The sequence below is a fragment of the Myotis myotis genome, unplaced genomic scaffold (genome assembly GCF_014108235.1).
Source record: "Myotis myotis isolate mMyoMyo1 unplaced genomic scaffold, mMyoMyo1.p scaffold_m19_p_12, whole genome shotgun sequence".
Lineage (NCBI taxonomy): Eukaryota > Metazoa > Chordata > Mammalia > Chiroptera > Vespertilionidae > Myotis > Myotis myotis.
In genome coordinates this window covers 27,259,340-27,283,973 of record NW_023416316.1, presented here as the reverse complement: position 1 = coordinate 27,283,973, position 24,634 = coordinate 27,259,340, and the positions used below count along the sequence as shown (strand labels likewise).

The following is a 24,634-nucleotide window of genomic DNA, read 5'->3' as shown; positions in this document are numbered from 1 at the left end:
GAGAGCAACATCCCCAAAAGCATAATCGAGGGAGATCAAAGAAGATATGAGTAAACAGATACACCACACAGATGGGTCAGCAAGTTCAATATTATGAAGAGGCCAGTTTTTCCCAAGTGTATGTATCTATCCAAGGCATTACCAATTAAAACCCCAGCAGGCCTTTTGTTTGTTTGTTTTACAGTAATTTACAAGCCGATTCTAAAATTTGTATGAAAATGCAAAGGACCTAAAATGGATAAAACAACTTTGAAAAGAAAAAAATGAGAACTTACACTATCTGATTTCAAGACGTACATAAAGCTGCAGTAACTTCGTGTGTATTAGTGTAAAAACACATAGATCAATGGAATGGAATAGAGAGCCACATATATCTGGCCAACTGCGAGAGAATTATCTTTTCAAGAAATGGTACTGGAGCAACTGGATATTCATATGCCAAACAAGAGAGAGAGAATTACAACCCTGACTGCATACCACATGCCATAATAATCAAAATGAATGTAGGAGCTAAAACTAAATGTAAAAGCTAAAACCGTGAAACTTCGAGAACAGAGACTTTTAATGATCTTAGAATACATCAGGAGTTTTTAACTAGGACATTAAACCAAAAAGAAATGATAACTTGGGCCAAGCACTCTCTTTGCTGCCGTTTCTCTTGCCTGTGCTGCCTGGGCACCAGCTAGGACCCGCTGGGCACTGACCCCCTCCAACCTGCTCAGAGCTCTTGATAGGGGGCAGCTCTGGCACTGCCCTAACTGTTCCGCACACTGTCCCTTCCACGTGCCTGCTGGCTCTAAGGCCTATAGACTCGAAGATGCCACTGAGTTCAGATTTTGCCCCCCACCCACTCTCAGGCTCTCTCTAGCCTCAGCCTTCGCCTCTGTCCAGGGAGATGTGAGTGGGACTTGTTGGTCCCCTGATGGGCTTCCCTGTGTGCAGTGAGTGGCTCCCTGTGCTCAGCTGTCTCCTCCCGAACGTAGCCTTGAAGTTTTGGTTAAGATGGAAGCAGCCTTCTGGAGATGCTGGAGGCGACAGGGATTTCTTCCGACTGGTTCATTTGGCCACGTCAGTGGGGGTTTATTGGCAAACGGGAAAGAGAATTGAATATAAAGGATCAGATGCCCGCCTAGCACCAGAGTCCCTTTTGACTCCGAATGAGCCAGCTGTCTAACACTCTAACACGGGAAGTACTCAAATCAATAAGTATTTGCCTGGTCACAGTGTGAGGGAGTAAACAGGGTGGTGCCCAGCCTTACTGTTTCCCTATAATCAACAAGCGAAAACTAAATGTGCCCGCTTATTGAAAGATCTTTAAACCAGCGTCCTTTAATTAGAATTTACTGAGCTCTTTCCCCAGGAAGAAGTTACTCTGGGAGTCACACGGAGGCTATGCCCTTGTGCTAGTGCCCTTCTCACACAGGGGCGGGGCCTCGCTGGGACCAAGGCTTCCCAGGGCCAGGTGTGTACTGACCACTGCCCGCAAGGCCAAGAAGGGGACGGGACAGAAGGCCCTGAGGGATGGGTAGGACTTGAATCGGCAGAGACGAGCCAGCACTCGAACTCCAACCCGGATTCGCACCAGAGGGTCTGTCCCGGGGAGAGGACGGACGCGCCCGGTTGTCACTGGACACGGCGAGGCGGCACACGCGGGGCGGAGGCGGGGAGAGCTCCAAGTCCGCGCCAGATTCTCCTCCAGCGCCACGACGGTGAGCGCCAGGGTCCGCTGAACGGCTACTGAGAACCTGCTGGGAGGCGCGTGATTCCGAGTCCCGAGAGGGTGCAGCTCGGGGCTGAGACCCCAAAGGCCCCGGGCCCCGGTGCGCACCTGGAGAGCCTGGGGCTGGCCCTGGAGTCCCTGCGCGGGGCCGGTTCCCCGGAGCCGGTTGGGGAGGCTCGCGGGGCGCAGGGCGCGCAGCGCCTCCTCGGGGCAGCCGGCGGTGGCCCCCGGCGCCTTCGCCTGCAGCGGCTGCTGCCTTATAAGGCGGGGGCCGGGCGGCGCCGGGGAGGGGCTGCGGAGGCCCGGCCCCTCCGAGGCTACCCTAGCGGCTCGCGGGCCCCGGAGCGCAGAGGCAGCGGGAACCCGGGAGCGCGCCGAACCGGCCATGGGCAAGTCAGGTGAGGCCGCCGGGCCGGCCGGGCGGGGTGGGGGCGGCTCGGAGCCGCGGGCTCTGGGATGCTCGCCGTCACCTCCCCGCGGCGGGCTGCATCTCCCGGGCTGGGCGGCCGCCTGGGCGCGGGGATGCGGCTCCGGCTGCCAGGCGGGGACCCAGGCGCGGATGGAGCGGCGCAGGGGGCGAGGCGCCCGGAGGCGCGTGGAAGGCAGTTTCCGGGGCAGCCAGGAAGCTGGGTGGCCGCGGGGCCACCGGAGAGAGGGAGGGAAGGCGAGGCTGAGGGAGGGACCCCCTGCCTGGGAGCCGGAGCCTGCGCCTGGGAGGGCTTCCCGGCGCTCAGGGTCCGGCCAAGGCGTGGCTGTTGCTTTGTTTCTGGCGGACAGCGTTAGAAGTTGGAAAAAGCCAAACGGTGACAGCATCTTTCCCTGAGAAGCGGCGTGCTCCAAGCAGTCCTCCTAAGGACAGCTCGAGCATCCTTCTGTCGTTGTCCCTCCTCCCTGAGGCCCCCTCTGTGCCAGGCTGTGTGCCAGGGTGTGTGCCAGGCTGCTAGTATGTGCCCGGGTGTCGGGCTCCACCAGGGCACAGACTCCCGCTTCCCCTTTTTCTCCGACCTGTTGGTGGCCGGTGCTCAGCACTGTGGCTGCCCCCGGTGAACTTTCTAAAATGCAGATCTTACCTGCCACTCGCAACACCGTCCACCCCATGGCCTGCAGGTGGGAGAGGGTACATGCTTCAGCCCCAACTTGGAGTCCTCTGGGACTTGGTGTCATCACCTCCTACCTCCACTCAGCCATCCGGAGGCTGGCACTCCGGTCCCAGCACCCACCCCCATCACTCTGCCTCTTCCACTTCCCTGAGGTGTAAAATCTTCCCCATCCTGGTAGACTCAACTTCGGGGCTGAGAGGCCATCCCTGGCTTCCCTCCGCCTAGAAGGAGGGCAGGTCTCTTCTTGGCTGCAGCCAGGGAGATGCAGCCGGCCGCGGGGGAGGTGACCGCCAGCCTCCCCCTACACAGTCAGCTTGGGACACTGCCCAGCTATAGACCGGCTTCCCACAGACACCTCACTCCTGGCCGCCAGACAGGGGCCCTGACTCTCTGGGCATAGCTACTGCCTCACGGGAGGCCCTAATGAACAGCTTGAACAGAAGTCCTGCTTCGTGGAGGCTGGGGTGTCAGCCTGAGGAGGGTGAAGCTGGGTCCCTTCTTGAATCTGTCCTCGAGATGCAGCCTCATGGGCACGTGCTGGGAGTATGCCTTCCCCTGGCATTGGTCTTACACTGCCTTGCCTGTAGTGACAGGTCTGGCCTCCAGCCCTGGCTGTGCTCACTCTTGCTGTGTGATCCTGAGCAAGGCTCTTTCCCCATCTGTACAGTGAGGTGGCCCAAATGATCCCCTGGGTCCTTCACAGTGTGGAGAGGTGACATGAGGTGTCGTCATGAAGCTAAAATTCATGTCGGTAGGTGGTGATGGGGCAAGAGCATGGCAGATGTGAGTGAGCACTTTAAGGAATCAACTCCTTTCCCTGTAGATTAAGAGAAAATCCACAAATTTCCTAAAGCCGAATTTTAATCAGTGGTTTCCAGCTCCTCCCCTGAGAAGCAATTCTCCTGCCCTGCTGTCGGCTGAGTGCTCGATCTTCTATCTGTTCAATCATCTGCCCATCTCTCCCTGCCTTCTTGCTCCCTTCTCTCCCTCCCTTTTCTTCCATCCATTCCACCGTCTGTCGGCTCTGTACGGTGGCCTCGGTGCTGTGGAGGGCATGACCCGGTCCTCAGGAGTGTTCATTTGGATTGTGAAATGAATCAATGAATCAAATCATCTGGGGATGAGACAGGCATCACATGCTTCAATGAGAGGCGGGAAGGGGCTCAGCCACTAGACAGGAGCAGGTGAAGGGCAGTGGGAGCTCAGGGGAAGGAGAGGTCTCCTTTGCAAAAGGGCTATTGGAAGCTCCTGGAGGAGGTGGCCAAACCCCAGAGAGTCTTGGGAATTTGGACTTTATCCCTGAGACCTGCAGTGCCATAGAAAGGTGTTCACTGTCGGCGGCAGGAGAGTGATCAGGTGGGAAGAGGGCAGAGCTGGGGGTCAGGAAGAGGGTGCTTCAGTTGTCAGGCAACCGATGACAGGGACTCTAAGGAACTGCAGAGGAGGAGAGGATGGGTTTGGGAGGTGGTACCCTCAAGCCAGTTTTGGTGACTAACTTGTAAATGAGAGGACAGTGCCACAGGTATGTCTGGGTGCAAGATGGTGGTGACAGCTTCTAGGACTGAAGATACAGAATCAAGCAGGTTTCAGAGAAAGGGGACAGTGGCAGAGGGCAGGTTAGAGCTGGTTCAGGCAGGTGCCACCCCCCACACACAACCAGGGACCTTCCAGAATGCTGGCTCAGGCCTCTCTCCCTCATAGCCACATGCGTTGTATGTGTCTCTCCCAAAGACTGGGAGCGCCCAGGACCGTCCTGGCTCCCCTAAGGGTCTCCAATAGAAAGTGAGCTTTCTGGGTAGCCCAGGCCCAATGGGCCTTCAGTGCAGCCCCAACCAGCAGCTCCAGGCCACCAGCCTGAGGTCTGCGCTGCAGGGCCCGTAGTTCTCACAAATGTGTAGCCATAAGGGGCTTGATGTGGTTTCATGAAGACCATTGTAAGGAGCTGTCCCTGCCTCTTCTGTGCCCTCGTTTCCTCATAGGAGCTCATCTCTCTTTAATCTTAAACCTCAGAGATACCACAGAGCTACTTGGGGTTGGTAGGCATTGCTGGAAAACTGTTACTGCGCTAACACAGGTTTAATTCCAGGAGACGCTCAGCCCAGTATGCAGAGATGTCCAGGTCCATCGCCCACCTTGCTGGGCTTCAGTTTGCAGCAACTGTGCTGGGGGCAGAGAAAGACAATGGGCCCTCAGCGCAGGCCTTGGGCTCAGTGGAAACCGCTAGTCCCTAATATAGTGACAACCAATTGTTAAGCTCCTGGTGCATGCCAGGCTTGGAGCTTCTTACTGTCGATTGTGTAGATTTATAGAGGTTGAGTACCATGCCCAACTCAGACCTTGACCAGTAGGTGGACAAACTGGGATTTGAAGCCAGCTCTCTAACTTTCCGGATGTGGGCTTTCTCCCGTACCACACTGATCCCTTGCCACCTGCTCCCTGCCTCCTTCTCAGCCTGGAATCTGGCTCAGGAGGGACTTCTGCACACCCTCTAATTCCCTCTAAAAATCTTGAAGTCCCCTCCACCCACCTCTGCCATCAGGGCAGAAAGCATTTAGGGACCAACTGGCCCAGGAATTTTCTACTGAGCAGGGCCCTGACACCTCTGCAGGGTGTGGCTGCGTGGGCCACATCGGTTCCAGCTGGTCCATTTTCATCTGTTGATTTTGCTGGGGCTGGGGTGGGGGAGGGGCAGAAAGTTCAAAGAAAGGGTTTCCCTGCTTTGAAGATATTTTGAAAACCACAGGTGTCATACTTCCTTCTCACACAGATGGGGATGTGGAACCCAGAGAGGCAGGCCTGGAGCATGGGCACAGGCTGCCCTGGCTCCTGCAGTCCCTCAGTGACTGTCATCTGCAAAGGGTCAGCCTGGAACCATCAACCACCATTCTTGCTTAGGGAAAGGGAAGTACATGCAAAGTGGAAAGTAGGAGAGATTTGAAACAGAGGAGGCTGCTCTTAGATCTAGCTCGAATGTGGACTCACTGTATGAAATTGTGAAATTCACATGTCCTCCCAAAGACTCTAGCTTCCTCATCTGTAAAGAGAAGACTATGGTCCAATTCATTTGCTTACTCATTCACTCAGCAAATATCTGATGAGCTCAGAGGTGCTGAAAGAGGTCATCGAAGATTGATAGAGCCCGGCTGACCTGGTTCCGTGGTTGAGCCTCAACCTATGAACTGGGAGGTCACGGTTCAGTTCCCGGTCAGGGCACATGCCCGGGTTGCAAGCTCGATCCTCCGTGTGGGGCGTGCAGGAGGCAGCCGAGCAAGGATTCTCGCTCATCATTGATGTTTCTATCTTTCTCTCCCTTTCCCTTCCTCTCTGAAATCAATAAAAATACGCTTAAAAAAAAAAAGATTAATACAAATACCAGCAGTCCGGCTCCCGTGGAAATCAGGGATGGGATCCGATGGGACAGCGTCTCCCAAAGCCAGAGGCTTTGTTAGTAATGATATCATTATAATTGACACCGAGTAACTGTTCACTGTGTTCCAGAACTGTTCTAAAGCGGTGACTTAGATTAATTCTTTTAATTCTCATAACAGCCCTGTGAGGTGGACACTGCTATCTCCATCTTTCTATACGGGGGTGGGGGGTGAGGGGTGGGGGGATGAGGCTTAGAGTGATTAAGCAACTTGACCAAAATCACACAGCTAGTCAGAGGCAGAGCTGGTATTTGCCTCTTGAATTTCCTGGAACAGAAGCTGCTCTTTCTTCCTTTCTTTCCCCCCCCTCAACTTTTTATTCTTCCTTCCTGATAAACCAGTTTTACCCCAAAGGTGGGACCAGGGCAGTTTCCAGTGTTAAAGAACAATATTCAACCGAGTACATTTGAAGATCTAATTGGCTTTAGTCAGCAGTTCATGGGTTCATTGCTTTCTAGCAACTAGAAGGGTGCTCCGATGAGTTAGTGGTACAAATGGGAGGTTTTTATAGGCATAAAGAGCGAGAGACTAAGAACTTAAAGGGGTGTGTTACGTTAGGCAGGGTCCTCTCCCCTTCGGGGGAAGCAGCAGGTCTGATCAGGCAGTTTGTCCCATTAGTGATCAGGAAATTCGAGACTGATTGGTTTAAAATTCCACTCCAGGGAGGGGCTGTCACTGCAGTTGGGTTAGTTACTAGGTTTTGGTTTGGTGAGGGGACTTGGCCAAAGTGTTTCACACCAGCTTCTTGCCAAGGGCAGAAGGAGCCTGTCCACAATTCCTGCCCCGGCCTCTGACAGTCCTGGCCTCTGGCGGGAGTTGGGAGAGAAGTGAGGCGGCCTCAGAGGAGGACAGATGCTGAGGGAGGAGCCTGTGCTAGCCCACAGCCAGACGGGAGGAGGGCACGGACCTCCTTGGAGCCTTTGGCATTTAGAAGCCCAGGCCCCAAAGGACCTTCGAGAGCCCACAGGTCAGCCCCCCCCCCCCCCCCAGATACTGTGCCCTCCACTCCCGAAGGCAGCCTAGCCCTGCCCCTCCCCTCACCCCTCAGCCCCAGGGAGCCAGCCCAGACAGCCCCTTCCACCTCCCAGCAGCTCTGACCTTGAGCCCCAGACCTGCCCCTGGAGCTTCTACTCCTGCAGCCCCCGGTTCGCCTCTGGGGCCCCTTAGGCAGGTCTGAAACCTCAGTTCTTTTCTCCTCTTCCCCCCCTCTCTCCCCTCAGAGATTTGAAGGCAGCTGCCAACCTCACTGAGCCCGACCCTCCTCCAGGTCTGGTCAGTCCCTCTGTCTCTGATGTCCTTTGACTTGTATCCCCTGGAGGTGGTGTGGGGTGAAGGACAGCGCTTCTCTCCTCACGGGCCCACCCCTGAGCCAGTTGTGGGAATGTGAACAGGCTACCTCCCCTCCTGAGCCTCAGTGTCCTCCTTTTAAAAAATGGACAGCTCCCACAAATGGTGGTGAGAAGTCAATGAGAGGGTGCCCAGCCCGGCACCCAGCAGTGGTTGCCAACATGCAGAAGAAAAGACCTCCCTCATTCCGGGCCAGCCCTGAGCTCCGTGGGCCCTCCTACGAGGACATAATCCCTCTCCCCATTGAGGGCTGGCCGTGAGGCCCTCCCTGCCTGGTGCGGGATGGGTAGGTTTCCTTCGACCTTCTTTTCCCGATGTTTATCTTCGTCCTTGGGCTTTTCTACAGAAGTGGGGTGTGCCTCTTGCTGGGTGTGGTCACCAGTGATCTCTTGTCTCCCTGAGGCTGAGTCCCTGCTGTGTGGAGCCTCCAGGGCTGGGACTGTCTGCTGTGCTGGGAGGGGACTCCTCCGAGGGGGTGGGGGTGCCTCCCAGAGGGTGGGGAGGGAGGGCTCCGTCACGATTACCAGGAAGTTCTCCTGACCCCTTCCTGGGAACCCTGCCCCAGGGAACTGGGCCTGGTGGGGACAATGACTGGCTTTGGTTTCTAGGCAGCAAGCTTAGGTCGAGCACAGGAACTTTCACTTTTATTTCTCTTAACTTCCCATAGTCTGGGAGTGCAGTGACCTAGTTTTTAGCAGCCTTATAAATATCCCTCTGCCAAGGAGACTGCAGGCCCACCGCCCTGCGGACCAAGTGGAGCCCGGCCCTGGCTCCAGGGGCTGCCTGTCCACGGGCTTCGCGTCCCTGTCCTGCCCACATCGCTGTGCCTGGGCCTCACCGGACGAAAGCCCCTGGGACAGCTCTGCCTACACAAGGGGCAGTTGCCTTCATCTCCCCTGGGTTGGCATCTGGCCAAAAGCTCCTGAGGGCAAGTCTGGCCTTCTTCCCCCTCAAGTCCACTCCCTGGCCCAGTGAGTTTGATTTGAAGGCCCAGGAGACAGGGGGATCTGGCTGAGAGAAGGGGAGGGATTCCCTGATGGCTCATCTGCTCAGCGCCTGGGGTGAAAAGACAGCGGAGGAGGACAGCTGACGAACATGACCTGGGGTAATGGCAGGAATAACCGATGCTTCCTGATGCTTCTGTCATTCTCCAGTTTACTCCCTGCCTGCCCTCAGCCAGGCCTTGGGGACAGGCTCCTGCCAAATGGGACGAGCTCAGTTTAAGGGTTCTCTGTAGCCCTCACTCCTGACTCACCCAGTTCACCCCATTCCCACGGAGGGACACTCCCAGATCCCTACAGCTGTCACTCAGGGCCTTCACAGTCCACGCTTGGCTTGCTGCTGTCCAGACATCTTTGGGGCCTCCTCTCTGGGGTCACCTCCTTCCTGAGTCCCCAGACCGCGTTAGGTTGCCTGTCAAGTTCCTCTTGCACCTGTGCTCAGCTGCATCGGGGCCCTGTCGCCCCGTTTGCTAGTGTCTGTCTGCAGGCTGTCTCCCTTCGGAGTGTGAGCTCTTTGAGGCAGGACGTGGCTGTTTTGTCCCTGCGCACCTCGCACACCATACGGGACCTGGCACGGAGGAGGTGCTCAGAGAGATGGGTGGATGCTGCTGCAGCAGAGAGGACAGATCAATGGATGGATGAATGAAGGATGGAGGGATGAACGGGGGTGTTGGATGGATGGGGTTCCGTTTCAGATCCAAATTGATGTGACTTCTGTCCACTATTGACCTTTCCTGACCTGGCTTCCCCCACGTATTCTTTCCCTAATCCTAGTCCCCCAGACCTTGCCCTTTCTAAGGTCATGACCCCATTGAGCACAGGCTCCATTTCATCCCTCAATGCACCTCTGCACCCAACGCCAACACATTCTTTTCCACACTCTCCCCTCATTCACTTCCCAATGCTGTCCTTCCTGGTCCTTTTTTCTTCACCTGTCCCTCTGTCTTCTTGATTTTACCAGCCCAGTGTGGGGGCTCCTCCACCCCGGCCCCTCTCTCTGAGCGCCCGCCTCCAGTCCTGCCCAGTTCCCACCAGGCACCATAGGTCCAGTCTGAGATATCCAGTCTATTCAAACATTGTCTTTCAGAAGTCCCATTGCTCACTTCCCAGCACCCCCACCCCCACCCCAACATCTGCTCTGCACCCCTGGCCCATCCTCCACTCAGCAGCCAGCAGGAACTTTCAGAAACACTGATCTCACCAGCTCACTCCTCTGCCCCCAGTCAGTTGCTTCCCACTGCTTTGGATAAAGACCCAGATCCCTCACATGGCCCATAGGGCCCTGCATAATCCATAGGTGCAGATGTGCAGAGGTGTGAGGGAGGGAGACAGGGTGGCAGAGGGGTGAGGGAGGGAGAGAGGGTGGCAGAGGTATGAGGGAGGGAGATAGGGTGGCAGAGGGGTAGAGGGAGGGAGATAGGGTGGCAGAGGGGTGGAGGGAGGGAGACAGGGGGCAGAGGGGTGGAGCACTCCTCACATTGTCCCTTTGGCTAGGGCACTGAGGGGCCTGCTATTGGCTGAGAAGGTGCCCTCACACCCCGGTGGGTCTTCTCCCTGCACTGAGACAACCTCCATTTTGGAATCATTGCAGCTTCCAAGCAGTTTAACAACGAGGTCCTGCGGGCCCACAACGAGTACCGGCAGCAGCATGGCGTCCCTCCGCTGAAGCTGTGCAAGAAGCTCAACCAGGAGGCTCAGCAGTGAGTCCCCTGCGCCCCGGGGTGACGGCCCTGGGCCCTGGGGGGCAGGATCAGTCAGGCTTGAATAACGACCCTGCAGGCCCCTTTGTTCCTCTGAACCTCAGTTTGCTCCTCTGTAAAATGGGCTGTTTGGGGCTCAGAAGAGCTGCTCAGAAGGGACGCTCCCAGTTCGCTGCGAGCCCGGAGCCCCGAGCCCGGAGCCCCGGAAGGACGGGCGGCCACGCCGGTTCAGGGCTCATCTCGGGCCCCCCTGGGCGGCCCCTCTGAGAAACACCATCCTCCCGGCAGGTATTCGGAGGCGCTGGCCAGCACGCGGATCCTCAAGCACAGCCCGGAGTCCAGCCGCGGCCAGTGCGGGGAGAACCTGGCCTGGGCATCCTACGATCAGCCAGGTGGGTCGCCTTCTGGGCTCCCCTGCCCTCTGCCCGGCCTCGGCAGCCCCTTCCAGCCCCTGGGGCCCTCCCTCCGCGGGTAGCCATGGGCACCACGGGCGCAGAGCAGAGCCGGGCAGGAACCGAGCTCCGCACTCCGGGGCTGAGGGCGGCCCCCGCAGCGTCCCTGGTGGGGCCAGGCCTGTGCTGCTGCGGGGACGCAGAGAGGAGTCGGACTGCCCGCACCCCCTTTCGGAGGAGCAGGGTGCGCCGCAGGCCTCTCTGGCAGCCCCCCCCGACCCTGCTCCCCAGCATCCCCAGCTGCAGAAGAATGTTACTTGCGTCCCATTCTTCTAAAACAGATTGTTTCACGGAGCTGGGGTAGTAACATTCTCACCAGAAAAGCACAGCAGAGCTTTTAACACGTCGGAAAGAAAATCACCATCACGGGCAAGACAGCCCTTCATCTGACGTCTCAGCCTGCAGTGGCGACCCCGCCACACGGGCCAGACATTCTTGAGCTTCCTGGTCTGACAGCCCTGTCCTGGCTTTTTAGGAAAAATGTTGGCGAGCACGGCCTCCCTCCCTGCAGCCTTCTCCAAGCCCAGGGGCAGCCGCCTCCTCCCTCCCGGGCCTCACATTCCTGGGAGTTCCCTGGGGAGGCCCGAGTGTCCTCTTGGTTCCCCCGCTCCGGGCCCCTCGGGGAGAGGGGCGCGCATGCTCCCGGGGAAGGCAGGAGTTCACAGCCCGCAGCCGCCTCCCCGGCCTGGTCTTGGGCCTGGCGGGCCCAGGGGAGAAGGGAGAGGGATGGGAAAGAGCCAGTAGGAGAGGAGGTTCCCTCCCAGCCTTGAACTGGCTCCCTAGGGAGCCTTGAGCAAGCCCTTCCCGTCTCTGGCCTCAGTTTCCCATCTCGACAGAGAGGGGGCTGGGTAAGTGGTCGCTAAGGCAGCGGTTCCCCACACTGGCTGCACATGGGATCTTGTGGTGCTTTTTAAACACACCAGGGCCCGGGTCTCTCCTCCAGAGATACATGTACCATCCGTTTGCGGCAGGTCCCAGGCACCAGCAGCTTTCACATGTTCCCCAACGAGGCCAGTGTGTGGCCACGGCTCTCGAAGGCCTTCCTTGCCGCTCAGAGCGTGGTGCATAGCCAGCAGCAGCCTCTGGGCACTTGTTAGGAATGCAGACTCACAGGCTGCCCCGAGGCCTACTGCACTTTAGCAAGAGCCCCAGGTGGCGTGAGCACACATTCAAGCTTGCGATTCTGCTCTGAGCTCCGAGGCTCCTTCCAGCTCTGACCCTGAGATCGCAGCTCCCAGGGAAATGCTGGGCGTTTCTCCCATCAGCACGTCTAGGCCAGGGGCTGCTCCCAGCGAGGACCCGTCTGCCTGCCGCGGACACCGGGGCCCAGCAGCCCAGTTGCCTTCCCTCCTGTGGATATTCCGGGAGCCAGGCTTGGGGTGGGAGGAGGGGAGGCTCTGGAACACTAGGAGCATCATCAGAAGCCCCTGGAGTGCACTGCATGTAACCCTCTTTACGGAGGCCCAGGGCGGGGAAGGCCTTGCCTAGGATGCCACGGCGACTTTATGGCCGGGCGAGGAACAGAGGCGGGTGATCCCAGGCCAGGGCTCCCCCGAACCCCCAAGCCACCTCTTGAGCTCGGGTGTGCCCCTGGGCAGGAGTCCTGTTTCAGCTCATGGGTGCTTTCTCGGACCCCTCCCTGTGGGGTGAGTGGCTTGCGGTTGGTGGGAGTAGATGGAAGGAATAGGAGTGGGTTGATTTTGCTGCTGAGTTTTAAACAGTGTCTTCTCCGTACAGGACAGGAGGTGGCTGATCGGTGGTACAGTGAAATTAAGAACTACAACTTCCAGCAGCCTGGCTTCACCTCGGGGACTGGTGAGTGACTGGGTGGCACCACTGGCCTCGCCCTGGACTGTTGGGTGTCAGAGAGGAGCTAACCCTCTGAAAACCAATCATTTCCCTCCTGTTTTACCTCTCCCATATTTGTCTGATTTGACTTTGCCCAAAGGGTAAAACCCTGTTTCCCCAACACACACACACACACACACACACACACACACCATCTAAGCTCCCAGGCCAATGCTGTCCGCCCCGCCAGCTCCAAATTTCCGGATGACGGGCGTGTGTCGTAAGGGGCTGTGCATTTTAAAAGCTGCCAGGTGCTGCTTTCCAGAAGTGGTGCCTCAGCACTTGTGACCGGTCATCCTACTTCTGGTCTTGCTCCCTACATCCAGCCTGCTCCCGAGCACCCAGGATGTTCCCAAACCCTCTCTGCCCACGTTGCTCTCCTGCGTAAACTGCCAACAGCTTCCTGGGGCTTCAGGAAAAGGGCCACGCTCACTCTTCTCTGGGTTTTAACTCCCTCCTCCCTTCACGCCCTGCTGCCTTCCTGCCACAGCCCGAGGCCTCATGGCCTCCCAGGCATTCTCCTTCCACCTTCAGGCTGCCGATTGAGGTTCAGGTGAGCTTGGGTTGCAGAACCCCTGGAGCTAGTCTCAGCCCTGGCACTGCTATTTGTGTGAACGTGGGTCGACGTCCCGTCCTTCCCTGTCTTAGAGGGAGAGGGGCAAGGTGCTGGCCTCTACAGGACATTCTGGGAGGTGGCGTTTAGATGCAGGAGCCGCTGACTGGGGGACCATCCAGCCTTTCTCGTAGGCCTCCCCTGTGAGCAGTAAACATGTAACCCACTCAAGGCCCACCCCAGCCCTGCCAGCATCTCTGAGCGCCGGGCTCCCTCTGGCCCCTCACCAGGCCTCACCCGGCTCCTGTCTTGCCTCAGAACCACCGCAGGTGCACCTGAGGCGGCCCAGGATGGGTTGGAAGGGGCTGTGAGTTTCTCTGACCAGAAAAACTGAAAAGGGGATTCTTGACCCACCCTATCCCTCTCCTCCCCACCCCACCCATGGGTGCAGCCTCTTACGGCCTCCTACCCTCTGGAGGTTCTTCAGAAGCAGGAAGTGACATTTCTCAGAACCAGTCAGTGTTTCCTGTGGTTTTCTGCTCACCCCTTCGGGCAGGAGTTCTTGCAACCCTGTGGGCAGGACTATGGGGCAGGAATCAAAACATCTGCTGAAATGCTTCTCCCCTGGGCACTCTGGCCTGAGGGGACTGGCGCCAGGGCCCGCAGGGAGAAGTGATGGCTCTGTGGCAACCCAGTTCCACCGATGAGGGAGGGGACAGTAACGGCTCCTCCAGTGATTAAAATGTGCTGGCAGAACCTGGAGTCCTTCTCATGAAGATCTGTGTCTAGGAGCCGTGTGATTTTCTAGTGTCTGGGTCTGCTTCCGCCGTGAGCAAGACTCACGGGCCATTGGACAGGTGTCAGAGCGAGTGGTTAGCTTTGCTACCCGTCCTCGGCTCGGAACCTTGCAGCACCATTTGGGGGTGGGGTGGGGCTTCAGGCCACGAGTTTCACAGAGGAGGACGCTGAGCCCCAGGAAGGGGCAGAGACCTCTCTACACCTCTGTCCTCAGCCTGATGCTCTTTCCACGGCCCCTGCTCCCAGGCAGGAACCGCACACGGTATATAGTAGATCTTGGCAAGGAATCATGTGCAACAGTAAGGAAGAATGGGAAAGCTGTTTGCACTGATACGGAATAAAAAGCTGAGCCAGGAGCGGGACTCAGCTTTCCGTGATCACTGACCACCCGCCTCACCGTCGCTCCACACTGCCCACCCCTAAAGAGGAAAACCCCAGAAGAACTGTAGTCCCTATGTCATCCCAGGTGAACGTGGGCAATGCCTGGGGACGGACAGAGCCTGAGCCTAAGACAGGAGCACAGATTTGGGGGGAGTTACCATCAGGGCTCGCAAGACCCTTACAGATCTGCAGGCCCGTCTCCCACCCCAGCCTCCCCCAGAGCGGCACCGTTGCTCTGGGATCCCCTGACCTAAGGTCATGGTGTAGGTGGAAGGGCCTTTGAAATATCTACAATCTCCTTCCAGCCACCCCACCCCTGTCAGCATCTTGTGGTAAAGAACACAGTTCTATGCCAAGTGCTGAGTGGAGGGAGATGGTTTCTTGCAACTCCTTTGTTATGTTCTGTTTTAACGAGCAGGTTTGTTTGTTGGTGTATTCTGAATTAGCGGTACTTTCATGTGGCCTGATACGTGTCAGCTGTAGGAGGGGAAAAGCCTGCCTTCCATCCCTGGCCAACCACGGTGCCAGTTTCCCGTGTATCGTTGTAGAGTTGTTCTGAGCTTATGCCAGTATTTGTGTAAATATATGTTTTTGTTTTCTTTTTTATATTCTGTCTTCAGATACGGGATCTGTTTTGCACTGGCTTTCTTCACACAGCAGATTGGCAGAGATTGTTCCCTGTCGGTACAAAAAGAGCTTCCTCATTCTTTCTTACGGTTGTGCATGAGTCCCTGGCAAAGCCCTGCTGTAACTTAATGTGTTTTATCAAATGTATATTTTAGAAAGTTTGGGTCCAGAGCAGGAAAGAGGATGTGATCTATTTAGGAGAAAAAGAAAAAGCAAGCTGTTAGTAGTTTAGAGTTAGAAACCAGTGTGTATCTGATGGTTGCTAAGGAAGTCGTGTCCTTTAACTCATCTGTGAATACCATACTCAGTTATCTCAGTGCGGACAGAAACCTCCCGGGCCAGAAGAAAGATAACTTAGTCTCATCTGTTTGGAAAAGGCTTCCACAGGCATTCATGCTGCCGAAGATCATGTTGTGTCTGTAATCAGATTCTTGGCAACCAGTGGATAAACAGCAGCTCTTTCTTCCTTTTCTGGGTGACAGAGGGAGTGGGCGGGTCTATGGCCAAAGCATGTGGTCTGTTGAGAGAAAAGGCTTGCCTGAGAAAGGACGTGAGCCTTGATGAACAGAAAGCCCATAGAAGCGGTGACACCTGGCAAAGCTGCCAGAAGCCTGGAGCTGCGACTCACAACCATAAGGACCAGGGTGAATTGGCAAGAAGTGTTTCTCTGTTCTGAGGTGAAAGTCAGAGTTTTGTTGGGCAATGGTTAATACAAGTGTAAGGATTAGCAGAAAAGATGCACAGTTGTACTTAAGGTTTGTTTTCTTTTCATTCTTGCGTTGACCGTATCACATCGACTCTATTGAGTAGTGTTTATGTTTGGTTATTTTCAGAAAGGAAATCTTTTTTGTATGTAGACAAATAAGTAAACTATACCTAAATTTTTTTTAAAAAGTTCAACTGTAGGGGAAAACACACCATTTAATCAATGAACAGTTATGTATTCAGTCCTTACCATTTCTGATACACATGGGAGATATCACTGTTTTCTTGTCCCTGGAAAATTGGAAAAGTGTAGCTACCATTATTTATTTATTTATCTATGCATTCGTGCATTTATTCCTTTCTCTCTTGCTTTAATTTTGTGGTAAAATATACTTAACATGAAACTTACCATCTTAACCATTTTTAAGTGTAGAGTTCAGTGGGACTAAATACATTCATAGTGTTGTGCAACCACCACTCTATGAATGAAAAAGTTCATCTCCAGAACTTTTTCATCATCTCATATTGAAATTCTGAACCCATTAAACAATAACTCCCCTCCCTCCCTATCCCTCTAGTAACTACTATTCTATTTTCTGTCTTTATGAATTTGACTATTCTAGGAACCTTATATAAGTGGGAATCACTCAATATTTGTTCTTTTGGGTGGCTTATTTCACTTAGCATAATGTCCTCAAGTTCATACAGGTTGTAGCACATGTTAGAATTTCATTCCTTTTTAAGGCTGAGTAATATTCCATTGTATGTATATGCAACATTTTATTTATTCATTTATTGATGGACATTTAGTCCTCCCCCATTGGCTATTCAGTCCTTGTGAATAATACTGCTATGTGCATTGACGTGCAAATATCTACATCCCTGCTTTTAATTCTTCTGGGTATATACTTAGAAGTGGGCTGCTAGGTCATATGGTAATTCCATGTTTAACTTTTTGAGGAATACCATACTGTCTTCCACAGCAGCTGCACCATTTTACATTCCTATCCGCAATGTACAGCTTTTCCAATTTCTCCACATCCTCACCAAAATCTGTTTCTTTTAAAAAAACACACACATTCTAATGGATATAAAGTGGTTACCCTCTTTCTTTCTGAACCACTCTGTGAGAAACTGGGCCACTCTGATCGTGATTTTCCTCCCTCTTCCTTCCCTCTGTCTCTTCTTCATCTGATATTTATTGAGCATCTGCTATGTTCCAAATCCAGTACTAAAAAAACAGTGGGGATATGGTGGTCAGTAAGGCTGCTGTGGTGCCTGCCCTCCAGGAGGAAACACAATTGCCTCAAGGTTATTTTAGCAAACAGATGCCATCCTGTGACGTGGCAGTAAATATCCCATTGATCTGTCACCTCAATAGTAAAAGTGGAAGAGATGAGCTCCCGACCTTTACTCTCAGGAAATAAGAAGAATTTATGGCATTGAGCAAAGAGTACCTTTGCAGCATCAATTCTTTGACCCCAAAATGGGAGGGGAGTAGGAAGTTAAGCCATGTTAGCAGCTTGAAAGGATCCATGAGTAAGGGGCAGGTGACCTGAGTGGATGACTGATACTGAGAAGCTTCAGCAAGCCACGGAAGTGTCTGGAGGATCAGGCAGTAACTTGAGAAAGAACTGGTCTGTTTGACTGAGAGCAGAGGGAACTGAAGGAGGCTCTACCTTGTTAAGGTCTCAAAGAGTTCATAGAAGGCCTGCACTTCTAGTGAAAGCAGAGCCAGAATCCAAGAGGATTCTTTCATATGCCTTTCATTCACTCATTTCATTCCATTCACTCATTCAGTAAAAGCTGCATGTGCAGGCTGTGCCAGGGTCCTGGGTATACTTTGGTGAATAAAACAATTTGATATCTGCCCATGTGGGGCTCTCTAGCCTCATGAAGAAGCCAAGCAATAAGCCAGTACTCAAATCTAACATTGCAAATGGTAGGAATGTTATGAAGGGAAAAAACAGGTGTGATAAGACTATGTTGGGGAGAAACTAAGATGGCGGCATAGATAAACACCGGGAAATTGCCGCTCCCACAACAATTGAAAAATACCCTAAAGGACAGAGTGGACATCACCCAGAACAACAGGAAGGCTGGCTGAGTGTAAATTCTACAACTAGAAGGAAAGAAAAGCACACTGAGAGGCGCTGCGGAGGTGAAGTGCAGAGGTACAGCGGCTCGCGCGTGTGGGCGGAAAGGGGGAGGCACCTGAGGACGCGGCTGTTTTTTTTTTTGAATCACAAGCTCCCGACTGCTCTGAACTCCGGTTCTGGGAAGTCTCTGGGGACTCAGGACTCATACGGGGAGGAGCGGACTCTCGGGCAGCGGGCGAACTTGAGTGCGGCTTTCCCTCAGAGGTGCTTGCAGCCACTACCGGGACACTGAGACGCGCGACTCCGAGACACGTGACTCCGGGCGGAGAATCGGCCATAGCTGCTTTCTCTGCTCTTTGACTCCCTGAGACCCCGCCCCACCCAGGCTGCGGCAGAGGCTTTTGCATGTGAATGTACCTAACTGCAGCCGAACCAGGCAGACCCGGAACTTCCAAGAGAAGGCCCAAGGCCCCGCAGCGCTTGCATTGCTTCACAGCTGAGCCTCTTCGTGGCTGCTGTGTGGCCTCAGGCAGAGGCTGAATTAGCACCTCCTTAGATCCAGGAGCCACTGTACCCAGTGGTCAGAGGGGGACCATCCAGATTGCAACTCCTCAGATCCATAAGGGACACACTCAGGGAGCAGACTCAGTGAGCACCAAAGCCCCACTGAAGCAAGTCTTGCCCCAGAAGGGTGTCTTCAGCACAGAAGTTCTCCCACTCCAGACACAGCTGATTCTCACAGCCAATTGGCCTGGAGGTCAATTCCTTCCAGTGATCCTACAACAACCAAGGCACCAAGAGTGCACCAAGAGTGTCCACCCCAGGTAACTGGGGAGGCTGAGCTACTGGGCCCTACAGGACACCTGGCACGCAGGGCCACTCTATCAACACAGGGAAGCTGCCAAAATGCGGAGACAAAGAAACAGGTCACAAATGGCAGAAATGGAGGAAAGCAAACGACTGGATATAGAGTTCAAGGCCACGTTTATAAGGTTTTTCAAGAATTTTATGGAAACCGCCGATAAATTTAATGAATCCCTCAATAAGTATACTGAGACCATGGAGGACATGAAAAAGGACCAACTAGAAATTAAGCATACACTGACTGAAATAAAGAATAATTTACAGAGATCCAGCAGCAGACAAGAGGATCCCAAGAATCAAGTCAAAGATTTGAAATACAAAGAACCAAAAATACCCAACCGAAAAAGAAAAAAGAAAAGAGATTCCAAAAATATGAAGATAGTGTAAGGAACCTCTGGGACAACTTCAAGCGTACCAACATCAGAATTATAGGGGTACCAGAAGGAGAGAGAGGGCAAGATATTGAAAACCTTTTTGAAGAAATAATGACAGAAAACTTCCCCTACCTGGTGAAAGAAATGGACTTACAAGTCCAGGAAGCGCAGAGAACCCCAAACAAAAGGAATCCAAAGAGGACCACACCAAGACACATCATAATTAAAATGCCAAGAGCAAAAGATAAAGAGAGAATCTTAAAAGCAGCAAGAGAAAGACAGTCAGTTACCTACAAGGGAGTACCCATACGACTGTCAGCTGATTTCTCAACAGAAACCATGCAGGCCAGAAGAGACTGGCAAGAAATATTCAAAGTGATGAATAGCAAGAACCTGCAACCAAGATTACTTTATCCAGCAAAGCTATCATTCAGAATAGAAGGTCAGATAAAGAGCTTCACAGATAAGAAAAAGCTAAAGGAGTTCATCACCACCAAACCAGCATTATATGAAATGCTGAAAGGTATTCTTTAAGAAGAGGAAGAAGAAAAAGGAACTCTTACCATTTGCCACAGCATGGATGGAACTGGAGAGCGGATAAATACCACAGGATCTCAGTCATTTGTGGAATATAATGAACAACATAAACTGATGAACAAGGACTGATCCAGAGATGGAGAGGCATTGATTGGACTGTCGGGCCTTGGAGGGAAGGTAGGGGAGGGGTAGGGGTAAGGGGGAAAGATCAACCAAAGGACTTATATGCAAGCATATAGGCCTAATCAATGGACACAGACAACGGGGGGGTGAGGGCATGAGCGGGGGGCGGGGGGGTAGAGGGTAACGGGACAAGGACACATATGTAATATCTTAATCAATAAAAAATATATTAAAAAAAAAAAAAAAAGACTATGTTGGGAAGGAGATGTTCCGGAAGTCAAAGGGATTGTGAAAGATTTCTCTGAACAAGTGACATTAAGACTGAGGCCTAAGGGACAAGAAGACGTTGGTCATCAGAAGGTATTCCGCACCAGTGTGTGCCAGGGCTCCATGGTGGGAAGTAACCTGGGGTGTTCAAGGAATGGAAAAGAGGCCACTGGTCCAAAGCACTCACTCTCATTCCAGGTGCAATTGGAAGCAATCGAAGGATTTTTAAGCAGGGAAGGAACAGGTCTGACTTAGTCACAGAACCATCACTCTGGCTACTTAAGCAAAAAGTGAATTGGAGAAGACAAAGGTGGAAGCTGGGGAACCAGCCAGGGGACTATTGCAATGGTCCAAGTGAGAAAAGTTTGTGGATGGGACCAAAGTTTTGGGAGTGGATGACTTGAGATGTCTTTTATATATAGTTAGATTTGTCAGGATTGGGTTGTTGTGGGGGAATGAAGTAGGGTGAATATAAATATTTCTCTCTTTTCCCATGTCCAGCGCGGCTAGAGAGCGGTCCGGTTCCTGAGTAGGGGCGACGGGGCTTGAGAAAATGAAAGAGACAGACACACATACAGTAGGGAAAGCTGGGACTGGGAGGGACCACTGTCCTCTGATGGAGAGACAGGCACCCAGAGCCAATACAGCATGTTTATTTTATACAGCAAAAACCAGGAAGTTTTACTAAAGGTCAAGACAAAGGAGATTATGTGCATTCTTGGGTGGGCCTGAGTCGTATTGATTCCTGGTGCTTGGCTGGATTTAGATAACGAAACCCACCCCCTGGCACCTGGGCTGAAGGTCAGGCTGACAACACTCCTGCCTCTGGCAAGGTCTGTTTCCAGGACGTGGCTCTGCCAACGCCACTGGATTCAGCTGACAATAATTAAAGAAATGCCCATGTGCCTTCCCAGGCGCTCTCTACAGGTGAGGAATACAGACCTATCCCTAGGATTGCGTGCATAGAATTGTCATGAAAGGGAAATGGGATGGTGGGGAGAAGGATAACTTGGGGTGGCCCAAAATCAAGAGTGAGGTTAAATGTGAGATGTCTGTGAGTCATCCAAGTGGAAATGTCAAGTAAGTAGTTGTGTTTGGAACACAGAGGAGAGGTTTGGGCTGGAGAAGTGAATGTAGGAGCCAGGGAAAGATGAAATTGCCTAAGGAGTGCAGCAAGAAAAGTGAGCCCAGATTTGAGTCTAGGGAAGTGCAAGTCCTCCAACATTTACAAGTGAGATCAGGAGGAGGAAGAGGCAGTGAGATGGGGATAACGGCAAGAGGTGGCATCATGGAACCCCCAAGAGGGGAGTGCTTTGAAAAGGTGAGGAGTCGACCTAATGTTCTTGAGATGTCGAGTAAGATGAAGACAAAACGTGACCATTGGAGAGGAACATGGAGATCGTTGGCGACTTTGAAGAGTGCAGTGTGGGGGAGGGTTGAAGGCAGGTTCGAGGTAGGGTGGTATCCTAATTGTCGGGGTAACTTGGATTCGTCATGATGTCTGGGAGGCCACGAAACCTTTGGGCATGGATAAGTGGTGAGGCGAGCAGAGAGGACCTGATGCTATAGAAAAGCAGGCAGTTGGTATGTTCCGTGTCTCTGACGGGTGTCTGTGAAGATCAAGCTGCCCTGAGCCTGGCAGGATGGTGCAGGAGCTAAAGAATCTCTTGCAACATCCTTCTCCAGACGTTGCTAACTAACCTGTGTCCCTCTCCCCCTGTCTGCTCCCCTACAGGACACTTCACGGCCATGGTATGGAAGAATACGAAGAAGATGGGAGTGGGAAAGGCATCTGCAAGTGACGGGTCCTCCTTCGTGGTGGCTAGATACTTCCCAGCAGGGAATGTTGTCAACCAGGGCTACTTTGAAGAAAATGTCCTGCCTCCTAAGAAGTAACTTGCCCAATGTAATGGGCAGGTGGCAGACTAAGAACATGGATATCAAGTGCCTAGAACATCAAAAGCTCAGCTGTGTATCCGTCTTTGTGGGTGTATGTGCTTGCGTGTGTGATGCATGTGCGTGCCTTGCACACACACCCTTGGATATACAGTTGTGCATGAACTAATTCTTATCAAAGGATTGAGCCAATGAAGCCTTTACTCTGATGGTTAGACCACAATTATTTGGACTTTGGGGAAAAATCAAGTTTTAAACTTTTTGGGGTTATTTTTAAAGTAAACTTCTTCTGTACCTTTCTTACTTTTAATATCCATCCCTGGACTTTTTGTACTCCAAATGTTTGTGATGCTGGGAGGTGACGGTCATTTCCTGTGATCTTCATGCATTAGAATCTACTTGTGGTAGATATTGAAGACTATTAAACCCTCATTTAAATGTGACATAGAACACAGCTTTAAACACATAAATAATAAAGCAGCTTCCATCAGAAACATGGTGCGGGCAGGGGTTCCATTTCACAGAATTACTGAGAGTTCTTTGTTGTAAGACATGATGTCATCTGCATGGCCCCTGAAATTCTCGGATGGGATTGCCAAAGAACAAATGGAGAAAAAAGCTTCACTTCCTTGCATTTTTCTACCTTAAAATAACAAAGTTCTCCTCCTACCACCACCCCTTGATGCCCCCCCTCTTTTTTTCTTAAAGCCCCCTGACATTTCATAGCTCAATATGCACCCCCTGATTTCTGGGGAGCTGGGTGAGGCCTGAAACACACACACACCCCAAGTCTGCTAGGTGGCCCAGGGCCTGTTATGGGAGAGAGCCCCTCATATTGCCTGGGCTCTAAGCCAAACGGCCTTGGATGGATGAAGTCAGCGTTCGGGTGAGGGTGAGCTCACTCAGGGCCCCCAGAGGAAACCCTCCAGCCCCTGCCCTCCCCGACACGCAGGGCGGGAGCCAGGCTGTTCCTGGCAGCTGTGGCTGCAGCTGTGCCGCTGCTCCTTCCTGGAATGTGTGACAGGCCCAAATGTTCCTAGGAGATATCCCATGCGGGGCTTAGAGTTGATAATTTGGCTCTCTGTTTTGCCTCAAACTACACAAAGTTCCCCTAAATAACAATTTCACGGCCCATGGGGGAGGGACCAGCCCAGACGCCAAGCCGAGTGTCCCTGAAATCATGACCTCACTAGGGGGTAAGACAGCAGGGGCAGGGGTTACGGGGTTGCCTGCTTCAAGACTGGAGTCTGAGCAGGCCAGTCTTTGAAACTTGTTTCCAGAAGGTCTGTGTTGCACTGTGAACACAGTTTCGTGCTGTGCCCTTCATTTCACCCAGGGATACTGACTAAGACAAAAATAAAATCTTTTTCTTTTGTGTAAAAATTTCCTCCCTGTGATTCATGCCCGATTCTGAATCGATGACTAAGGTTAATCCATAACTCTGAGTTCCTGTAATTCAAGCTTCTGAATATTTCCAACCTCTCCCCTGTAGATTGTCTCCTTAGGCTGCCATGGTGTGAACCATGTGACCTACCATCACACAGCTGACTGGACTAGAGTGGACATGGGATCCAAAGGTAGTCAATCCATGAACTGGTCATGGACCAGGAATTTGGTAAGAAATATGAGAGAATTTACCAGTGGAACTGAAAAAAGTAAGGATGCCATGAGTTTGAATTAGGGCCATGGCAAGCTAAAGTTATATGCAAGCCAAATTATGAGTTGGAAAATACGGAATAAAGAAGTGAAAAAGCCAGTTGTTAAAAGTACAAAAGAGGTAGAGATACTGAAAGACGGTTCCTGAGTTTTCTATTTCCAGGTCAGGTCTGTGTATCTTTAAAACATGCACCTCATTTTCTTCAGGGCTTCCCAACAAATTGATATATCAACTGATGGTCCCAGAAAGTTAAAATATTAGGGTCCCCTCCTCTAGGGAGTCGTCATGAACAGAAAATGCTGAGCTGGGCAGGAAGCCAAGGAAGGATGGAAGGCCCTGGGCTGAGGTCCTTTTCAGGCCACCTCTAGGCAACCACCATGAGCAACGGATTCACTGACCAGTTAGTGAACTTCCTAAGAAACACCCTCCACCCAGTACGTACACATCTATAACCAGGCGTGGACGCTGGCACGCAGCCAGCCCCTTTAGGCCCGTCCTCAGCTGGCTGGAGTAAGGAAAAAGCTGACCAGAGGAGCTTCCCAGAGTGAAGAAAACCCAGACAAAAAAGCTGACTGAGCAGATGGGCAGTAATCGCATGCCTTTTATTGGATTTCTTAAAGATGACAACTCCCACAAGTTCAATAAAAGCAGACGAGAAGCCAGATTCCAGGTCTCCATTGTAACCAGAGGGCAGCAGAAGGAGTCAGGAACTCTGGCTCCAAGCCGAGCGCTGAGCAGTCTGAGTTGATCAAGGTCCTCATCCTCTCTGGGCCCCAGTTTGTCCAGCTGTACAACGTCTGGAACATGGAAAAAGGTCTCCATGACACGTTCCTAGGCCCGGCTTTCTTAAATGGATGGAAGCATTTGATGGGAGACCTGCCCACCCTGGTGTTCAGGGGGCCTGAAATAAAAGCAAAGGGGTACAACCACCTCCACCAAAATGGCCCCAAGGCTGCAGGGTATGGAGGGGGGGGCAAAGCAGCGGGAGAAGCAGTAGGACCCTCCCCTCCCAGCTCCTACTCTTGGGTACAAATGCCCCAGCAGGTGAGGTCTGCCACCCTCTCCGAAGGGCAGGCCTGGAGGCCAAGGGGAGTGAGAAGGTGTTTGGCATTAACACCAAGAGGCCTCACCCTCTGCCCAAGTCTTGCGAGATCAGG

General features: G+C 52.9%; 1 protein-coding gene across 2 annotated transcripts; it reads left to right on the top strand.

Moving 5' to 3' along the window:
- Window positions 1–1,996: 1,996 nt before the first annotated feature.
- On the top strand, window positions 1,997–23,203 carry GLIPR2 (GLI pathogenesis related 2). 2 transcript variants are annotated; one of them, XM_036330393.1, is made up of 5 exons: window positions 1,997–2,118; window positions 10,188–10,296; window positions 10,585–10,688; window positions 12,486–12,563; window positions 21,660–23,203. In XM_036330393.1, exons 1-5 carry the CDS (start codon window positions 2,106–2,108, stop codon window positions 21,818–21,820), a joined length of 465 nt encoding a protein of 154 aa, XP_036186286.1. In that variant the 5' UTR covers window positions 1,997–2,105; the 3' UTR covers window positions 21,821–23,203. The 2 variants fall into 2 exon arrangements, with proteins under 2 accessions (XP_036186286.1, XP_036186287.1); XM_036330394.1 differs by lacking the exons at window positions 10,585–10,688; window positions 12,486–12,563 and having other exon boundaries at window positions 21,660–21,726.
- The last annotated feature ends 1,431 nt before the right edge of the window (window positions 23,204–24,634 follow it).

What these genes read in the sequence shown, in the direction of transcription:
- GLIPR2 (XM_036330393.1), top strand. An exon ending in CTCAACCAGGAGGCTCAGCA is followed by an intron (nt 10,297 to 10,584) that starts GTGAGTCCCCTG and finishes TCCTCCCGGCAG; the next exon opens with GTATTCGGAGGCGCTGGCCA. An exon ending in GGCATCCTACGATCAGCCAG is followed by an intron (nt 10,689 to 12,485) that starts GTGGGTCGCCTT and finishes TTCTCCGTACAG; the next exon opens with GACAGGAGGTGGCTGATCGG.